The 14,458-nt window shown below is 35.0% G+C and overlaps 1 protein-coding gene across 4 annotated transcripts in view; it reads right to left on the bottom strand.

Annotated features, from left to right (window-relative positions):
- Positions 1–8,207: 8,207 nt before the first annotated feature.
- LOC138691683 (zinc finger protein 436-like) overlaps positions 8,208–14,458 on the bottom strand; it is a 111,937-nt gene continuing 105,686 nt past the window's right edge. For all 4 annotated transcript variants that reach the window (XR_011329939.1, XR_011329940.1, XM_069813920.1 and 1 more), the window contains one exon: positions 8,208–12,644. Coding sequence is in view for 2 of the 4 variants with exons in the window: in XM_069813920.1 (XP_069670021.1) it covers positions 12,107–12,644 (538 nt within the window). In the remaining 2 variants the exon portion in view is untranslated. The remainder of the gene's footprint in view (positions 12,645–14,458) is intronic.

Genomic DNA, 14,458 nt, shown 5'->3' with positions numbered 1-14,458 from the left:
AAACCTTGGAAAAACTCAACCTGATAATCAACGCAAGCGGGAACCGAACCCATTCCCTATTACAACACTGGACCAGCTTAATTTGTATTCGAAGGTAGCATGTAGTCAATTTCTTAAATATGTAATTCTTGTGAACTTCACTGTGAATAATAAATGTTTCACAAAAGTATTTGGTCCACAAAGAAGAAACAGGAATTAACGGAAAATTAAAGGAAATCCCAATTATTTCATACATTCATAACCAAACTGAAGTAGTAAGACATTAATACGTAGTTCCAGTAACACTGTACAAGTGTATTTTGTTTGTTATTCATGTCCACATATTCAGTATTCCCATGAGTATAAAACAACCAAGTCCATTAAATATACAGAGTGGTTACAAAGTCCCGTTACCCCCTACCAGTATCTATGTTATACATCTTTTTGTAGTCTTATGATGTTTATTGGTATGTCTAATGCGTGTTTCAGATAATTAATACCCAACATGGCCGATACAAGTGATTACACCAGGCATGTCAAAAATCAGACACTGAAAGTGCAGTGTATGTGCGCGGAATGCCGGTCTGTGCAGATTGTGTCATTCACGTGTTGCTCTTACCAGTTCTTAGCGGGAGGGATGTACAAGAATCTATTCTGCGCTTCTAGTGTTCAATTAAATTAACATTTGGACATTATAAACATACTTAGCAGAAGGAAAAAACACAGTTATTGTCAGTGTCTATATTTGACAATAATTGTAACACAAGAAACAATAGACTTACTCAGTTACAATTCACAATGCAGTCGTTTGTAAAGAATAATTTATTTACATGATTTGTATACAGTATTTGAAGAAAATATAAATATTGCAGTAATTTCGAAACAACAAAAAACGAACACAATATTTCATTTTACGTAGTAAGTACTGATTATTTCAAAGTAATACTCTTTCATTGTTCCTCAAGCATTACTGGGACCATTGGTGCACAAATGCTAAGAAAGAAAATATTTTACTCCCAATTACATGCAATAGGACATTGTGAGGCTTTTACACTGGAATCATTTCCTTGCTGTATATTAATATAAATTCACATTATTATTAATAAATTGGATAAATCAAGCTTGAATTTAAATTTATATATAGTTTATTGTGAGGCTTTTACACTGGAATCATTTCCTTGCTGTATATTAATATAAATTCACATTATTATTAATAAATTGGATAAATCAAGCTTGAATTTAAATTTATATATAGTTTATTTGGAAAACGTTGAGAGCAAGTATTAGCAAGTTGGGAGCGTTACTGAATTGAGTTAAAAGAGTAGTTCACAACTTGTGAAGAGAGGACATTTTCTTTATGTCAGGTTTAAAGATTTATTAACGTAAGTGAATTAAGATAATATAGTAACGTGAGGTGGAAAATTCGCCATTATGTATTATTTTTCCAGAAAATTTTTCCGCCTTACAAATAGTTGCTTTCTTCCTTCCCTTACAACCTCAAGACCCTCACATGTATTCCTCACTATATTCCCATCACTTATCAGCTTATCAAATAAAAGTTTTAAGTCGTCTAACCATTGATGGCTGTGTTAGTACAGACTCCAAAACAACATCATTTTCATGTTTGTCTTGCCGTGACAGTACTAATTAAGAAATAAGAGCAGGCGAATATCATATTTTGAGAACTTCACTAATATGATTTAAATTCTCATATCACTATGATATGATGAGAGGCTTTCATTTAAAAATAATTACTATTGACTGAGGAAAACATCATAACAGTTATGTTATATGATTCGTGATTTCTCTTCTTCGTATTATCTGTGGACTCCTCACTTTATTTTCCATTACGCATTCACAATCACAGCTCAAAGAGCACCTGTACTGATCTGTGTTACTGAAACAAAAGCTGATCTGCTACTATAGGTACTGTACAGCCCTGTCGCGTTCCCCTCAAAGTCGATTCGCTCCCTCCAGGTAGGGAAATAGGAACTGCACGTTGCACAGAGACCAGTGCACAATGTGCAGGGTTTTGACATGCCTGGATTACACCATCGAAGAGGGTAACGGGACTTTTTAACCACTCTGTAGTATGAAATGAGATGGACCATCGAAAACAGCACGAGGGACGAAATTCATCTTATACTTGTTTCCGTGGTAGAGTGAAGTCAGAGTAAACCTTTCATGTAAAAAATTTTCTCTCTTGTACTCCCAACGTAGAAGTTTCACATCAATACATTAACAACTAATTTATAATACGAGGAAGCAAAATCAGAAGTCAAACTTCAGGCTGTGGAGTTGAAAGCAATATCAGTCACAAACTATGTGAAACTGACGCAACTTGTAGCCTACTTTACAGAGAATGGATCGCGCAAATAAATGGCTCGTGTCGGCAAGTCCCGAAATTAATAATTTTGTCTCCCTTCTCAAGTTTCGATTAAATGTATTATTTTTTAGTCGTTAAGATCAGAGACGCTAATAGTTATAACTAGGGAGCGGATTTTTATGTGCTACAAATTTAAATATATTTTTATGTGCTAAAAAGTACGAAAATATTTGCTAAAAATAAAAAATATATATATTTTTTAAATATAACAAAAAATACCTTACTTAGCTTGAAAAAAAAAGTTACTAGGTACTCACCAATCACATTTGAGTATCAGTTGCTAGTAGTTGTCCGAGAATTGCAGTGAACAACAAAGGTCATTTCCAAATTCACAAATGCATGCCCATTATCTCTGAACAACGACTTATTACTGTGAAAACGATCTTTCCACATCACAGGACGTCAGACGTGCATATTTAAAGAGAGGAATGTCACAAACCCCTACACCGTCAATTTCACCTACAGGCACACCCTCCAATACTTGAGTAACTTTACACATTTTTTTATATCTACTGTTTTGCCGTGAATACACGCGTGAAGCAGCGGCAATGTGCTCGTTTCGAGACAAATGTTGGGTTACCTGGGAGCTCTGATCTGCACTTACTGATTTACAACATGGTTGGCAAAATAACACTTTTCCGTCGGTAGTAAAAATGTTTTTAAATTCATCTACATATTGCTGTAGACGCGATCTTAAACTCGATTTGATTTTAGGCATCTTAAGAGACTAATATACACACGTCTTAACGTAAAAAAATGTGATGCCACCACGTCTACACTACGCAGCTTATGCTTATCGTCCGATAACGGGGAATCACAACAAGATGTATTTCCTCACTTCATAGGTATGAAAGAGAGGCGAGAGATTTGTTTAAATTAAATAATGTTCATACCCGAGCTCTTATCCGTTGTGTTTCACAAACAAAGCGCGGAATGAAATCATCTTCAGCAACAATAAACATTCCTAATTATGTGTTGCAAAATCTCTCCTCCTTGTCCATGTTAATTTATTCTCTAATAATAACACTGATATGCTACCTAGCAGTTCTTTCAACTTGAGGCGATACTATTACAAAAATGGATCACGGATACACCACACAGCCCATAGAAACACGAAGCAACCAAGAATTCTTAAAAAGATAACGTATTTCTGAGTGATATAATTTATTTAGTTTTAAAATATTTAAAAGTTTTTATAAAAATTATTTAAGTAAAAAAACTCCAAGATTTATGTGTTTATAATAGATTTCCTGAAAATATGTATTTACATACATTTTTTGTGAAAATAGGTATTTTTATGTGAAATAAAATTCGGGTTTTAAACTTGAAACTTGACATTCGGAATTTTTAACTTTGTTAATTGTGTTTTATCACATGCAAGAAAAATATTTAATTACATAGGAATCCGCTCCTTAGTTATAACGTCCTCGTGATTTTTCTATACTTACAACACATAGACTTCATGCTTGCTTCCGATAGAAAGTAAAAGTTTGAACCCTAGATTGGTAATGTTCGAAAAATTTACGTTGTAGGATTTTATTTTTGTCCATTCATGGGGTTTGTTTCAATGGAGACTTTTTAAAGAATTGATTCAATGGCGATCTTACTCGTGTTAATTATGTAAGCATGTGCAGCTTACAGCTGTTTCGGTGCTATTCGACACCATCCTCAACTATTGCATGTGAGTTTCTATACGCCTGTGTGGTTGTATTTATTTGTTTGTGTTGTTTGTGTGTTGAGATGTCTTTTTGGTGTGTTTTCTGTTCTGTATGCTATGCTATATTTCTGCTTTCTGATTGAGGATGCGATCTTGTGTGTGTTTTTGTTTTCGTATGTTAGTGTGATGTATTTCTTGTGTTTGTTGAGTTTTTGTTTTGCCAAACACATAACTAATGGTAAACACACATACAATAACATAAATACAGACATGGAAATCCTACACATACAACCCAAAAACCAAAAACTCAACACACTAGGACAATATGAAATATACAGACACACTAAAACACACCCCAATCAAATTCTCAACACACAGATCTATTTCAGAACACACACACTATTTGACACAACTCTTCATCACACGAACGCACCCACACAACAGGCAGCGAAGTTGAGATAGCGCCGAGATCTAGTAGGCTCTGAGGATGGTATCGAATAGCACCGAAACAGCTGTAAGCCGCACATGCTTACATAATTAACACGAGTAAGATCGCCATTTAATCATTTATTTATATTCAAGTGTTAAAAGTAGTGTACGAAAGATTCAACATGGAAGACTTTTTGTTTACAGAGTACACTTTCCTTGTACAGTATGTTGAATTCGACTAATGTGCTTTCAGATTCAAAAACCGTTTACATGTGTTCTAATTTCAGAGGTATCAGTACCATCATAATAATTATTACCATCTTTTACCTTTAATAAGCATCTACTCGGGAAATTCGGTACTACACAATATGGTAAAGCTTGTCTATAGTTTGTTCTGTGCCGCAGTATCGTGGTCAAAAGTCTAAGGCATCATACCTAGGACCTGCGTTATGGAATACGTTCTGGTTCGAGTCCTCATGGAGAAAGAATTTTCTCATAAAATTTCGGCCAGTGTATGACACCAATACTCATCTAGCATTGTGATGGATTTGCAAAGCTATGATAGTAATATCTAGTTGTGAAAACCAGCTATAACGACTGGGATAATCATCGCACTGATCAAATTATACATCCGTTCTGGTTGGATGATCGTTCATCTCTGCTGAGGCATGTAGACGTGAGGCCAGCAGCCACCTTGTCAGCCTTGACCCTTCGTAGTTGTTCGCGCCATGGATTATTATTATTATTATTATTATTACGATCATTGAATTCATTCCGTGATAATTTCACTATGTTCAGCAAGGAGACAAAGAAATCAGAATTCTACAGTACGGTGATCAGGATGTGGGCCAAAAAATATATTAGCACCTTCGTTGAAACAGAAACACATTTACAATTTTTTACGATATTCTAAACATTTCAGGTATGAACGGCATGATTATCTGCAGAGAAAATATGACTCAGAAGAATAAAAATGTGACATTACAAAATCATTTCTTTTTAAACTATGTGAAGAATTTGTAAAACTGAAGTTACTACAAAGTTTTAGAATGTCGGGATCACATCGTTCACTCAAAAATGGAAAAAAATGTAGGCACTAGAGAAGATAATTAAGAAGAAAAGACCAAGAACAATGTGCAGTACCTCAGAAATATGGAAAACGTATTGTGCGCACAATATACCCTGCAAAGAATAGGCAAATGATTCAGGCCTATTGCAAACTCTTGCAGAAAATAATTTAAAAAAGAACTTAGAGCTTTACTGTGCGTCAATTGTAACAGGGGAAAGAAATAGCTTAATATCAGTAGCATACCTACGTAACATTAAATTCAGTAGATAATAAGTGTTCAGTGAACAGAATGTCCGAGTTTATTAACACTACGAGGACCAGGGTTTCAAACTACCTAAAAGGACCACCACTGGTCATATTGACCTGCATGTTTTAATGTCAATTTTTCTCTTGTCAGAAACTTTTAGGTTGAAAATCGACATTATGACTCAGAAGAATTCATGTGATTCATTGATTCTAGTTCACGTTAACACTGTTTAAAAACTTAAAATTGTATTAGTCAACACGTTATAAGTGTTAAAATTAAAATAGGTTATGTACCTTAGACAGACGGCCTGTTTCAATGCCGGTCCTGCGTCATCTTCTGTATCCTAACATCAAAGACATACTAATAAAAAAGGTAAAACAAAAACAGAACAAACCCACACAAACATCGAGTGAGAATAAATATATAACATTAATATATCACAATACGAATATTTAGAAAATCGCAACTTCATTCAAAAAACTAAAATACAAGATAGCATATAAAACAAATAACACAACACAGAAATATCTAAATAATCACATCAAACATACAAATAAATATAATTCAAGTGGCGTTTACAAACTAAAATGCAATAGCTGCCCACACTTTTACATAGGACAGCAGGAAGATTCTCTCAAACAACATATAATGAACATTTTTACATAGGACAGACAGGAAGATCCTCTCAAAGAAGATATAATGAACACATTAAAGCTATAACCAAACCCTAAATCACATACAATTACGCAAACATATTATCAACAACAATCACGACTACAATAATATAGAAACAGATACGGAAATTATACACATCACACCAAAAATTCCACAGTTAAACATATTAGAACAATACGAAATATACAAACATACAATAACACACCCACAACATATACTTAATACACAATTACAGTTCAATACCCACACATTATTCGATATCATAATACATAACATACAAACAACCAACCCCCACCATAAGAGCAACACACTCCCACTCCTACAACTGACGAATGCAACTGGCAGAATTGAAGATAAGCAGGAACAACAGTAGTTCGTAGGACACTGAAGATGACGCAGCACCGACATCGAAATGGGCCGTCCATCCAACATACATAATCTATTTTAAATTTTAACACTTTTAATGTGTCGACTAATACAATTTTAAGTTAATAAAATGTGATGTCAGGAAATTATTTCTTTTCCAACTAGGTGAAGATTTTGTAAAACTGTGGTCACTACATAGTTTTAGAATACCGGGTCGCATCATCCACTAAAATGGAAAAATTCCTATTCGCCATTTACTGTAGTTTTTTTCGCAAACATGGCACGAAAGGGTATGAGTGATGAAGAACTTCTGGCACGAAAGATTATGATTAAGAAAATCGACCAAAATTGGCAATTTTTGTCAGGGTTGGTGCATATCACGCCACATGAGAGGGATTTAAAGGTAAGTCTTTAAAATATGACGTATTTTTTACTTTTCCAAGTGCCGTACAGCTTTAAAGCATATGTATGACAGAAGTGGTTTATTTAAGTCAAAAAAAAAAAAAATCCAATTTTTGACGGAAAATGGCCAACATTTTAACTGTCTTCTCCCTTCAAATCTGCATGGTTATATTACTTCTACCCAGCACATATATATTAGTGAACAATGGAAATATATCTACAGACGAAGGGATTATTTGTATAATGTAATTAATTAAGAAAGTTGCATTAACACAAAAACATATTTGAGATGACATAAATATATCATACAAATGAAATAAGGATACGTGCGGGCACCCCCTTACAGTATATAACTTTAAGTATTATACATATTTAACTCTAGATGAGAAAGTGAAAATAGCGTGTGTATATATGTATATTATATATGAGAAGAAAATGTAAATATCGGGGTAACATTGATACAATTAAAATAAACATACACCACATTATTCATGGAGAATAGAGAGTCTGTTAAATAAAAATAACTTTGGAATTTGTTAGTGACGTGCAAGGATGGACGACACTTAATTTGAAAGCAAATGTCAAACTAATGAGATAGTCAAGGAGCTTGCAACACGAAGATGTTTATTTTAACCAACAAAGCTGTACAAATAGAGGCAGATATGTACGATATAGCATTGCAAAGATATAATCATACGTCGCTACTTTTAGAGTGCTGCATTAAAAATTCCTGCGCAACTCGTCTATTGCGATTTTCGAACAATTGCATTTGGAAAATTAGCGGTTACAGAACCTTCTGTTCATTTTTTTCTCTGTACGCAGCCTAGATGTAACATTGCATTTTTTATAACGGTACTGTTGAAACCTTTGCACCAGATTATGGCAATGTCCCTACAAATAAGTGGAAACAATGCTCCATACACATTTTAGTGTTTCACGTGATGAATATCAAGGATTTGTAACAGTTGGTAAATGTATAAAATGGAAAACACATATATAATGATTAGAAAATTCATTATTTCTTTTGCATCATTTCAAACTAAATAGTTACCTCCATTCAATAAGGGCATATTGCTGACATCGTGTTAGTGATTGTTAAATGTTTTGTGGCATTTAGGTCACAAATTAAAAAAAACATCTATGTCAATCATGCACGATTTTGTGACATTGATAATTAATTATAATCCACACAAAAGATATTCAATCATTTAGAAGAAATCTCTGGTGTACAGTAGTGCATATGAACGGTTTTCACGTCCACATCTGTGGAGTAACGGTCAGCGCATCTGGCCGCAAAACCAGGAGGCCCGGGTTCGATTCCCGGTCCGGGCAAGTTACCTGGTTGAGGTTCCTTCCGGGATTTTCCCTCAACCCAATATGAGCAAATGCTGGGTAACTTTCGGTGCTGGACCTCACTCATTTCACCGCATTACCACGTTCATCTCATTCAGACGCTAAATAACCTAAGGTGTTGATAAAGCGTCGTAAAATAACCTGCTAATATTAAAAAAAAAAAATGGTTTTCACCAGTATTGCTGACGCCAGCGTTCCTGGCGCGTGTCCTTGAGTACAATGCACAGTCTGCGAGCATCTGTTGATAGTGTTGCTGAGAATGGTACCATCTCCTATAAACGTCACGTCAGCAATCTGCCAACCACAGTTACCACCCTTGCTGCCCAGACTGTGGCACAAGTAACATACTCGCACTCTAGTTTCCCTATGCTAGCGTTCCTGCTGTGTGTCCTTGAGTTCAGTGTCCAGCCAGTGAGTTTCTGTTGCCATTGCAGCTGAGAACTGTACCTCTTCCTAAATACACATCACATCAACAATCTGCCAATCATAATTGCCAGTTTTATCACCCATATTGTGCTACAAATGTAAGACACTCGCCCTTTAGGTTCTCATTACTTATTTCCAGACATCGGATTCTAGGGCAAATGCCTATTTTGTTTCTTTAGGAGAAAAGTAAAAATAATTATTAATATTTGTGTTTCATGGAAATTGAAAGGTATTCAAAGAGTTTTATAGTGCCCTAAAATGCCCTAAAACGGTTATTAGAGCCTAATTTGTTAATATTCGCCTAAAAATGCCTAACTCACTGTAAAGTTTTGCATTTTACTCTTACTTTTTATAATTTATACATGCATTCACTGCGAAATTTAAGGCATTTAAAAAGTGGAAAGTTTGCTTCACACCGGCCATGAAACCATTGATAAAGGAAACAAAATGTTTCGAATCTCACGACACTCGCAATAGATTTCACCGAATTTAACATGTTTGGAGGCATAAATGCCGACAAAGAACCAACCTTAGTTTTGAAGCAGGCAACAATCACAACATGTGCTGCTACCGATTCAGAGATATACTATTCTATAAAAATGACAGTTTTCGATCTGAAACCGATTAGCTGTACTGCCCTTCAGAGTGTCATAAAATCACAATTTTTGGAGAAAGAGTGTTTTTGAAATATTTATGAAAAGTCGTAAAACTGCGAATTAGTAGGGTAAACCGTTACAAAATATTTAAAAGAATGGCCCTCCTAGTGTTAACACTACTAGGAAATGCAACAATAAGTGGAACTTTGTATTTTTGTCCAATTGAATCTCAACAACAACGGTTCATTTGAATGCTCGTTAACAGTTGCTCTTTCCCTCACCTTATTTGTGTTGAGAAGTTTTGAGCGGTAGGACGTTTTCCTGTGAAGTTTAACGCGATAATGCCGAAAAATATAAGTGCAAAATCTACATTGATCCGGCAATGGCTAACAGAATATTCAGAATTCACTTATGATGGAAAAATAATATTCTGCAAGATTTGTAGCAAACAGGTATGTAACAATAGTTGAAATATATAAATTCTATTAATTTTAATGAGTAGGCCTATAATATTTATACATTGACTGAGCTATCCTGAGGTATAATTCTTTTTAAGACCACTACACTTTAACCTTTTAAATTCCGATAGTTAAAGTATTTGCAGGTCATTAAAATTTTGATTGTTCGAACCCACTAACTTTGTGATAGAAATACGGCAATACAACAATTAGGATTTTATTTTAATTCAGTTTACTTTACATGTTTAGATTTCGCAAGAAAAGAAGTGCCACCTAAAGCAGCATGTGCAAGGAGCGGCTCATAAGGCTAAAGCTCAGCAGAAAAATCAACTGCAACAAACTTTACTAACACAGCCTACTTCATCCAATCTCAGCAGCAATTTCTATGCTGATTTAACCAGAGCGTTTGTTGCTGCTAACATTCCCTGGAATGCAATTGAAAATCCGGTTTTAAGACAGTTTTTACAAAAATACTGCAAACAAAATATCCCATCTGAGTCGACCCTAAGAAAATATTACTTAGACAGAATATACAGTGAAACTTTAGCTTCCATTCGGGAGGATATAGGCGATTCTTACATATGGGTCTCTGTGGATGAAACCTCAGATCCTATGAATAGGTATATAGCAAATATGGCAGTAGGAAAACTTAGTCCTGATGGACCTTCGATTCCACACCTCGTATGTGTTAAGGAACTTTCGAAAGTGAATAGCCAAGCCATTGCTTATTTTGTAAATAAAGGCCTACAGTCTTTATACTCAGGTAATATAGACGATTCTAAAGTTCTGTTGTTTTGTACTGATGCTGCCTCATACATGGTTGCTGCAGCTCCACTTCTTAAAACATTTTATCCTAACCTCACGCATGTAACCTGTCTAGCACATGGCCTTCACAGGGTTTCTGAAACAATCCGGAATGAATTTCCTCTTGTCAATTCGTTTATTTCTAACACAAAAAAATGTTTTTGTAAAGCCCCAGCCAGGATTTCAATATTCAGAGAGAACTTTCCAGATATCCCACTCCCACCTCAGCCGGTTCTTACACGATGGGGAACCTGGATTCAGTCAGTGGTGTATTATTCTAAGTATTTTAAAGAAGTGGTCACAGTTATTGATAAATTACCTGAAACTGATAGTGCAGCGTGTGTGAAAGCAGTGAAAGATTGTCTGAATGACTCACGAGTGAAAAACGATATTGCCTACATAACATCAAACTTTTCTTTCATACCTGCAAGCATTGAACAATTAGAACGTGAAAAACAATCTCTTTGTAGCCAAATAGCAATAGTAAAGGAAGCTCAAGTGAACATACATTCTGCTTTGGGCGAAACTGGGAAAAAAGTTAAAAAGAAGTGGGACAACGTATTAAATAAGAATGTAGGATTTTCATTGTTGGAAAAAGTATCAAGAGTGATATCGGGGGAAAGTGTAAATGTTCCAGGAAGTATTGATGTTTCTATTGTACCTAATTTAAAATTTGCGCCTCTCACATCAGTTTCGGTTGAAAGAAGTTTTTCTACTTTCAAAATGATTCTCAGTGACAAAAGGCAAAGGTTAACTGTGGAGAATTTAGAAAAAATTCTGGTGGTGTACTGTGCAGATAATTATAATAAAGTCTGAGCATGGAACTGAATTTCAATAACTTAAAATGAGTAATCTTGATATCAATAATCATTATTTCATTAGTTTCAATATATTAAATTTGTGCAGCTCTGTTTATAAATATAATATAGTATTCTTTTTTAATGTTTAAACATACTTTTTTGTGCGTATTTTAGTTTATGACTAAAAATTTCAGTGAAAGAAATAAGTATGATACCTTGATGTGCCTAAAATGCCTATTTTCATTAAAATAGAGGCTAATTTTACAAATTATGAGCTTATTTTAGGCGCCTAAAACTGCAATTTTTAGTGCCTAAAAATCCGATGTCTACTTATTTCACATGCCAAAAACGGTGGCGCGGCCTATACGCAGGCGTTCGTGCCTTTTTTTTTATTTATTCGACAGCGAGCAGCAGTTCCCATAAACATAATTTAAAAAGTGTCTCACCAATATGTGTGTGCTAAGTTCCTCGTTTCTCACCCGTGTGTATGCGTTGATGGCTTATCAGATGATAGGATCGCGAGAAAAATTTCCCACAGACATTGCATTTAAATGGCTTCTCACCAGTGTGCAAACGATGGTGGCTTATTAGATGATGAGGCTGCGAGAAGCACTTTCCACAAACTTCGCATTCGAATGGTCTCTCACCCGTATGATTCACTTCATGCCTTTTTAAGTTGCTTGCATTTGTGAAACATTTACCACAAATATCACATTTGTACGGCTTCTCGCCTGTGTGCACGCGTTGATGCTGTATTAGATGAGCGGATTGTGAGAAAAACTTCTCACACACATTGCAGTTAAATGGCTTCTCACCAGTATGAAGGCGTTGGTGACGTATTAGATGATTTGGACGAGAGAAATATTTTCCACAAACATCGCATTTAAATAGTTTGTCGTTCGTATGCCTGGCTTCAGACTGAAAAATAGTGTTCTCCTCTTCATGTGCAAATGCTTCGCAGTCTAATGACACAGTGGCGCCACGGACGTCTGCAAAACTATCATGAAAAAAACATGAGTCTGTAAAAGTCACATTTAATCAGCACAGACACACAAATGAAATGTAAAAGGAAGGACATTTAAACATTAGAACTCAAAATCATTGCACACAGTCTATATTCAATGTAATATCAGAAGCAAATGCAATCTTATAGAAATTATTACTAACAATGTAGATGGACTTAATAGTGCGTAGCTACAATTGCAATTCATAGGTACCAGGAAGAAAATGAAATGGAAATCCGAACGGGAACAAGAACATGGGGCCAGGTTAGTTGATAAAATTTAATAAAACTATTACAGTAAAACATGCATTAAACGACGACTGCTAGTTCCATGAAAAATTGGTATTTCTGAGGGGTGGTCTCTCAATAGGGGGAGTTATCTTATACAAGTAATTGATTAAAACATTTCTATGTTAATCAAATAAAAAGCATGGGGAATATAGTTAACAATAAAAGGTTAAAATCAGAACTTTTCTTATTTTACGTTATTTTTACTATTTTGTTCTTTCAGACATTAAATACTCCGCTTCACAAAATCATAAATTGAACTCTGCTTAACTTTTTTAGATTTCATTTTTGCAATATAATTTTCAAAACTATCCTTTAACATGCTAAAAAATTAATTTATATGTTCTCCATTCATACAGTCTTTCAATGGTGCCAATGACTTCAACCTCGTCATCGGTGGTTTGATCACCGAATTTTTCTAATAGGTAGGAGGAAAAAAAAATTATAGTACTGTAATTAACAAGTAACGATTTGATTTTTCTTGTACAAAACGAAAAGTAAAACCGTCATACGGCATGAGAAATCTTACCTTCCAAAAAAACTGTTAAACAGCGGTGCAAATAACCCTTTGTCATACCTGGGAAGCCGTTTGCAAGCAGTCATTGTACCTTTTTCCTAGCAATTCCAAACATTCCTTAAGCGATTAAGGACACAGATGGACATTCAACGTGTATACAGTACCACTTAACAACTTTGCTAAACATCATTTTAACTTCTAGTAGTCCACACCTGTGGAGTAACGGTCAGCACGTCTCGCCGCGAAACTAGGTGGCCCGGGTTCGAATTACGGTCGGGGCAAGTTACCTGGTTGAGGTTTTTTCCGGGGTTTTCCCTCAACCCAGTACGAGCAAATGCTGGGTAACTTTCGGTGCTGGACCCCGAACTCATTTCACTGGCATTATCACCTGCATTTTATTCAGACGCTAAATAACCTGAGATGTTGATACAAAGTCGTAAAATAACCCAGTAAAATAAAATAAAACTTCTAGTACTGTACGAATCTCTTGGAATTTATTTAGGCTACAGTAATGTAACAAAATAGTAAATTGTATATTATTAAAATACAGTATGGTCTTTTAAAATTGGTAAAATTAATTAAATGGTTATTTAATCACTGGTAGATGGTCGGGGAGAGAGGTGGTCTCTTAAAACGGGTGTGATTTACATTGGTTTTATGGATTTTTAATTCGGTTCTTTAAAAAATCGGTCTTTAGGAGGAGTGGTCTCTCAATAGGGGTGGTCTTTCAGACAGGATTAGCCCAGAACACAACCCTTTGGCATGCTTGTAATAAAAGTTGTAAGCTTATAATCTCAGATGTATGAAATTTAATCAATCTGTCCTAATACTTAGTGACAGTGTTATAGTATCGCTTACATTAATTAAATCACAACGAGAAGGAAAAAGTCAACAATAAGAACCGTGTTCTCTTTAAAGTTTCTCAGAATGCAACGTTGTCATACTTTTTTTTTATTTATTGAGTATGCCTCAACGAGTACAGCTCATATGTAGGGGCTATACA

Source organism: Periplaneta americana, chromosome 16 (assembly GCF_040183065.1).
Source record: "Periplaneta americana isolate PAMFEO1 chromosome 16, P.americana_PAMFEO1_priV1, whole genome shotgun sequence".
NCBI lineage: Eukaryota > Metazoa > Arthropoda > Insecta > Blattodea > Blattidae > Periplaneta > Periplaneta americana.
Note: the sequence above shows the minus strand (reverse complement) of the source record. Positions and strands in the feature narration are given on the sequence as shown.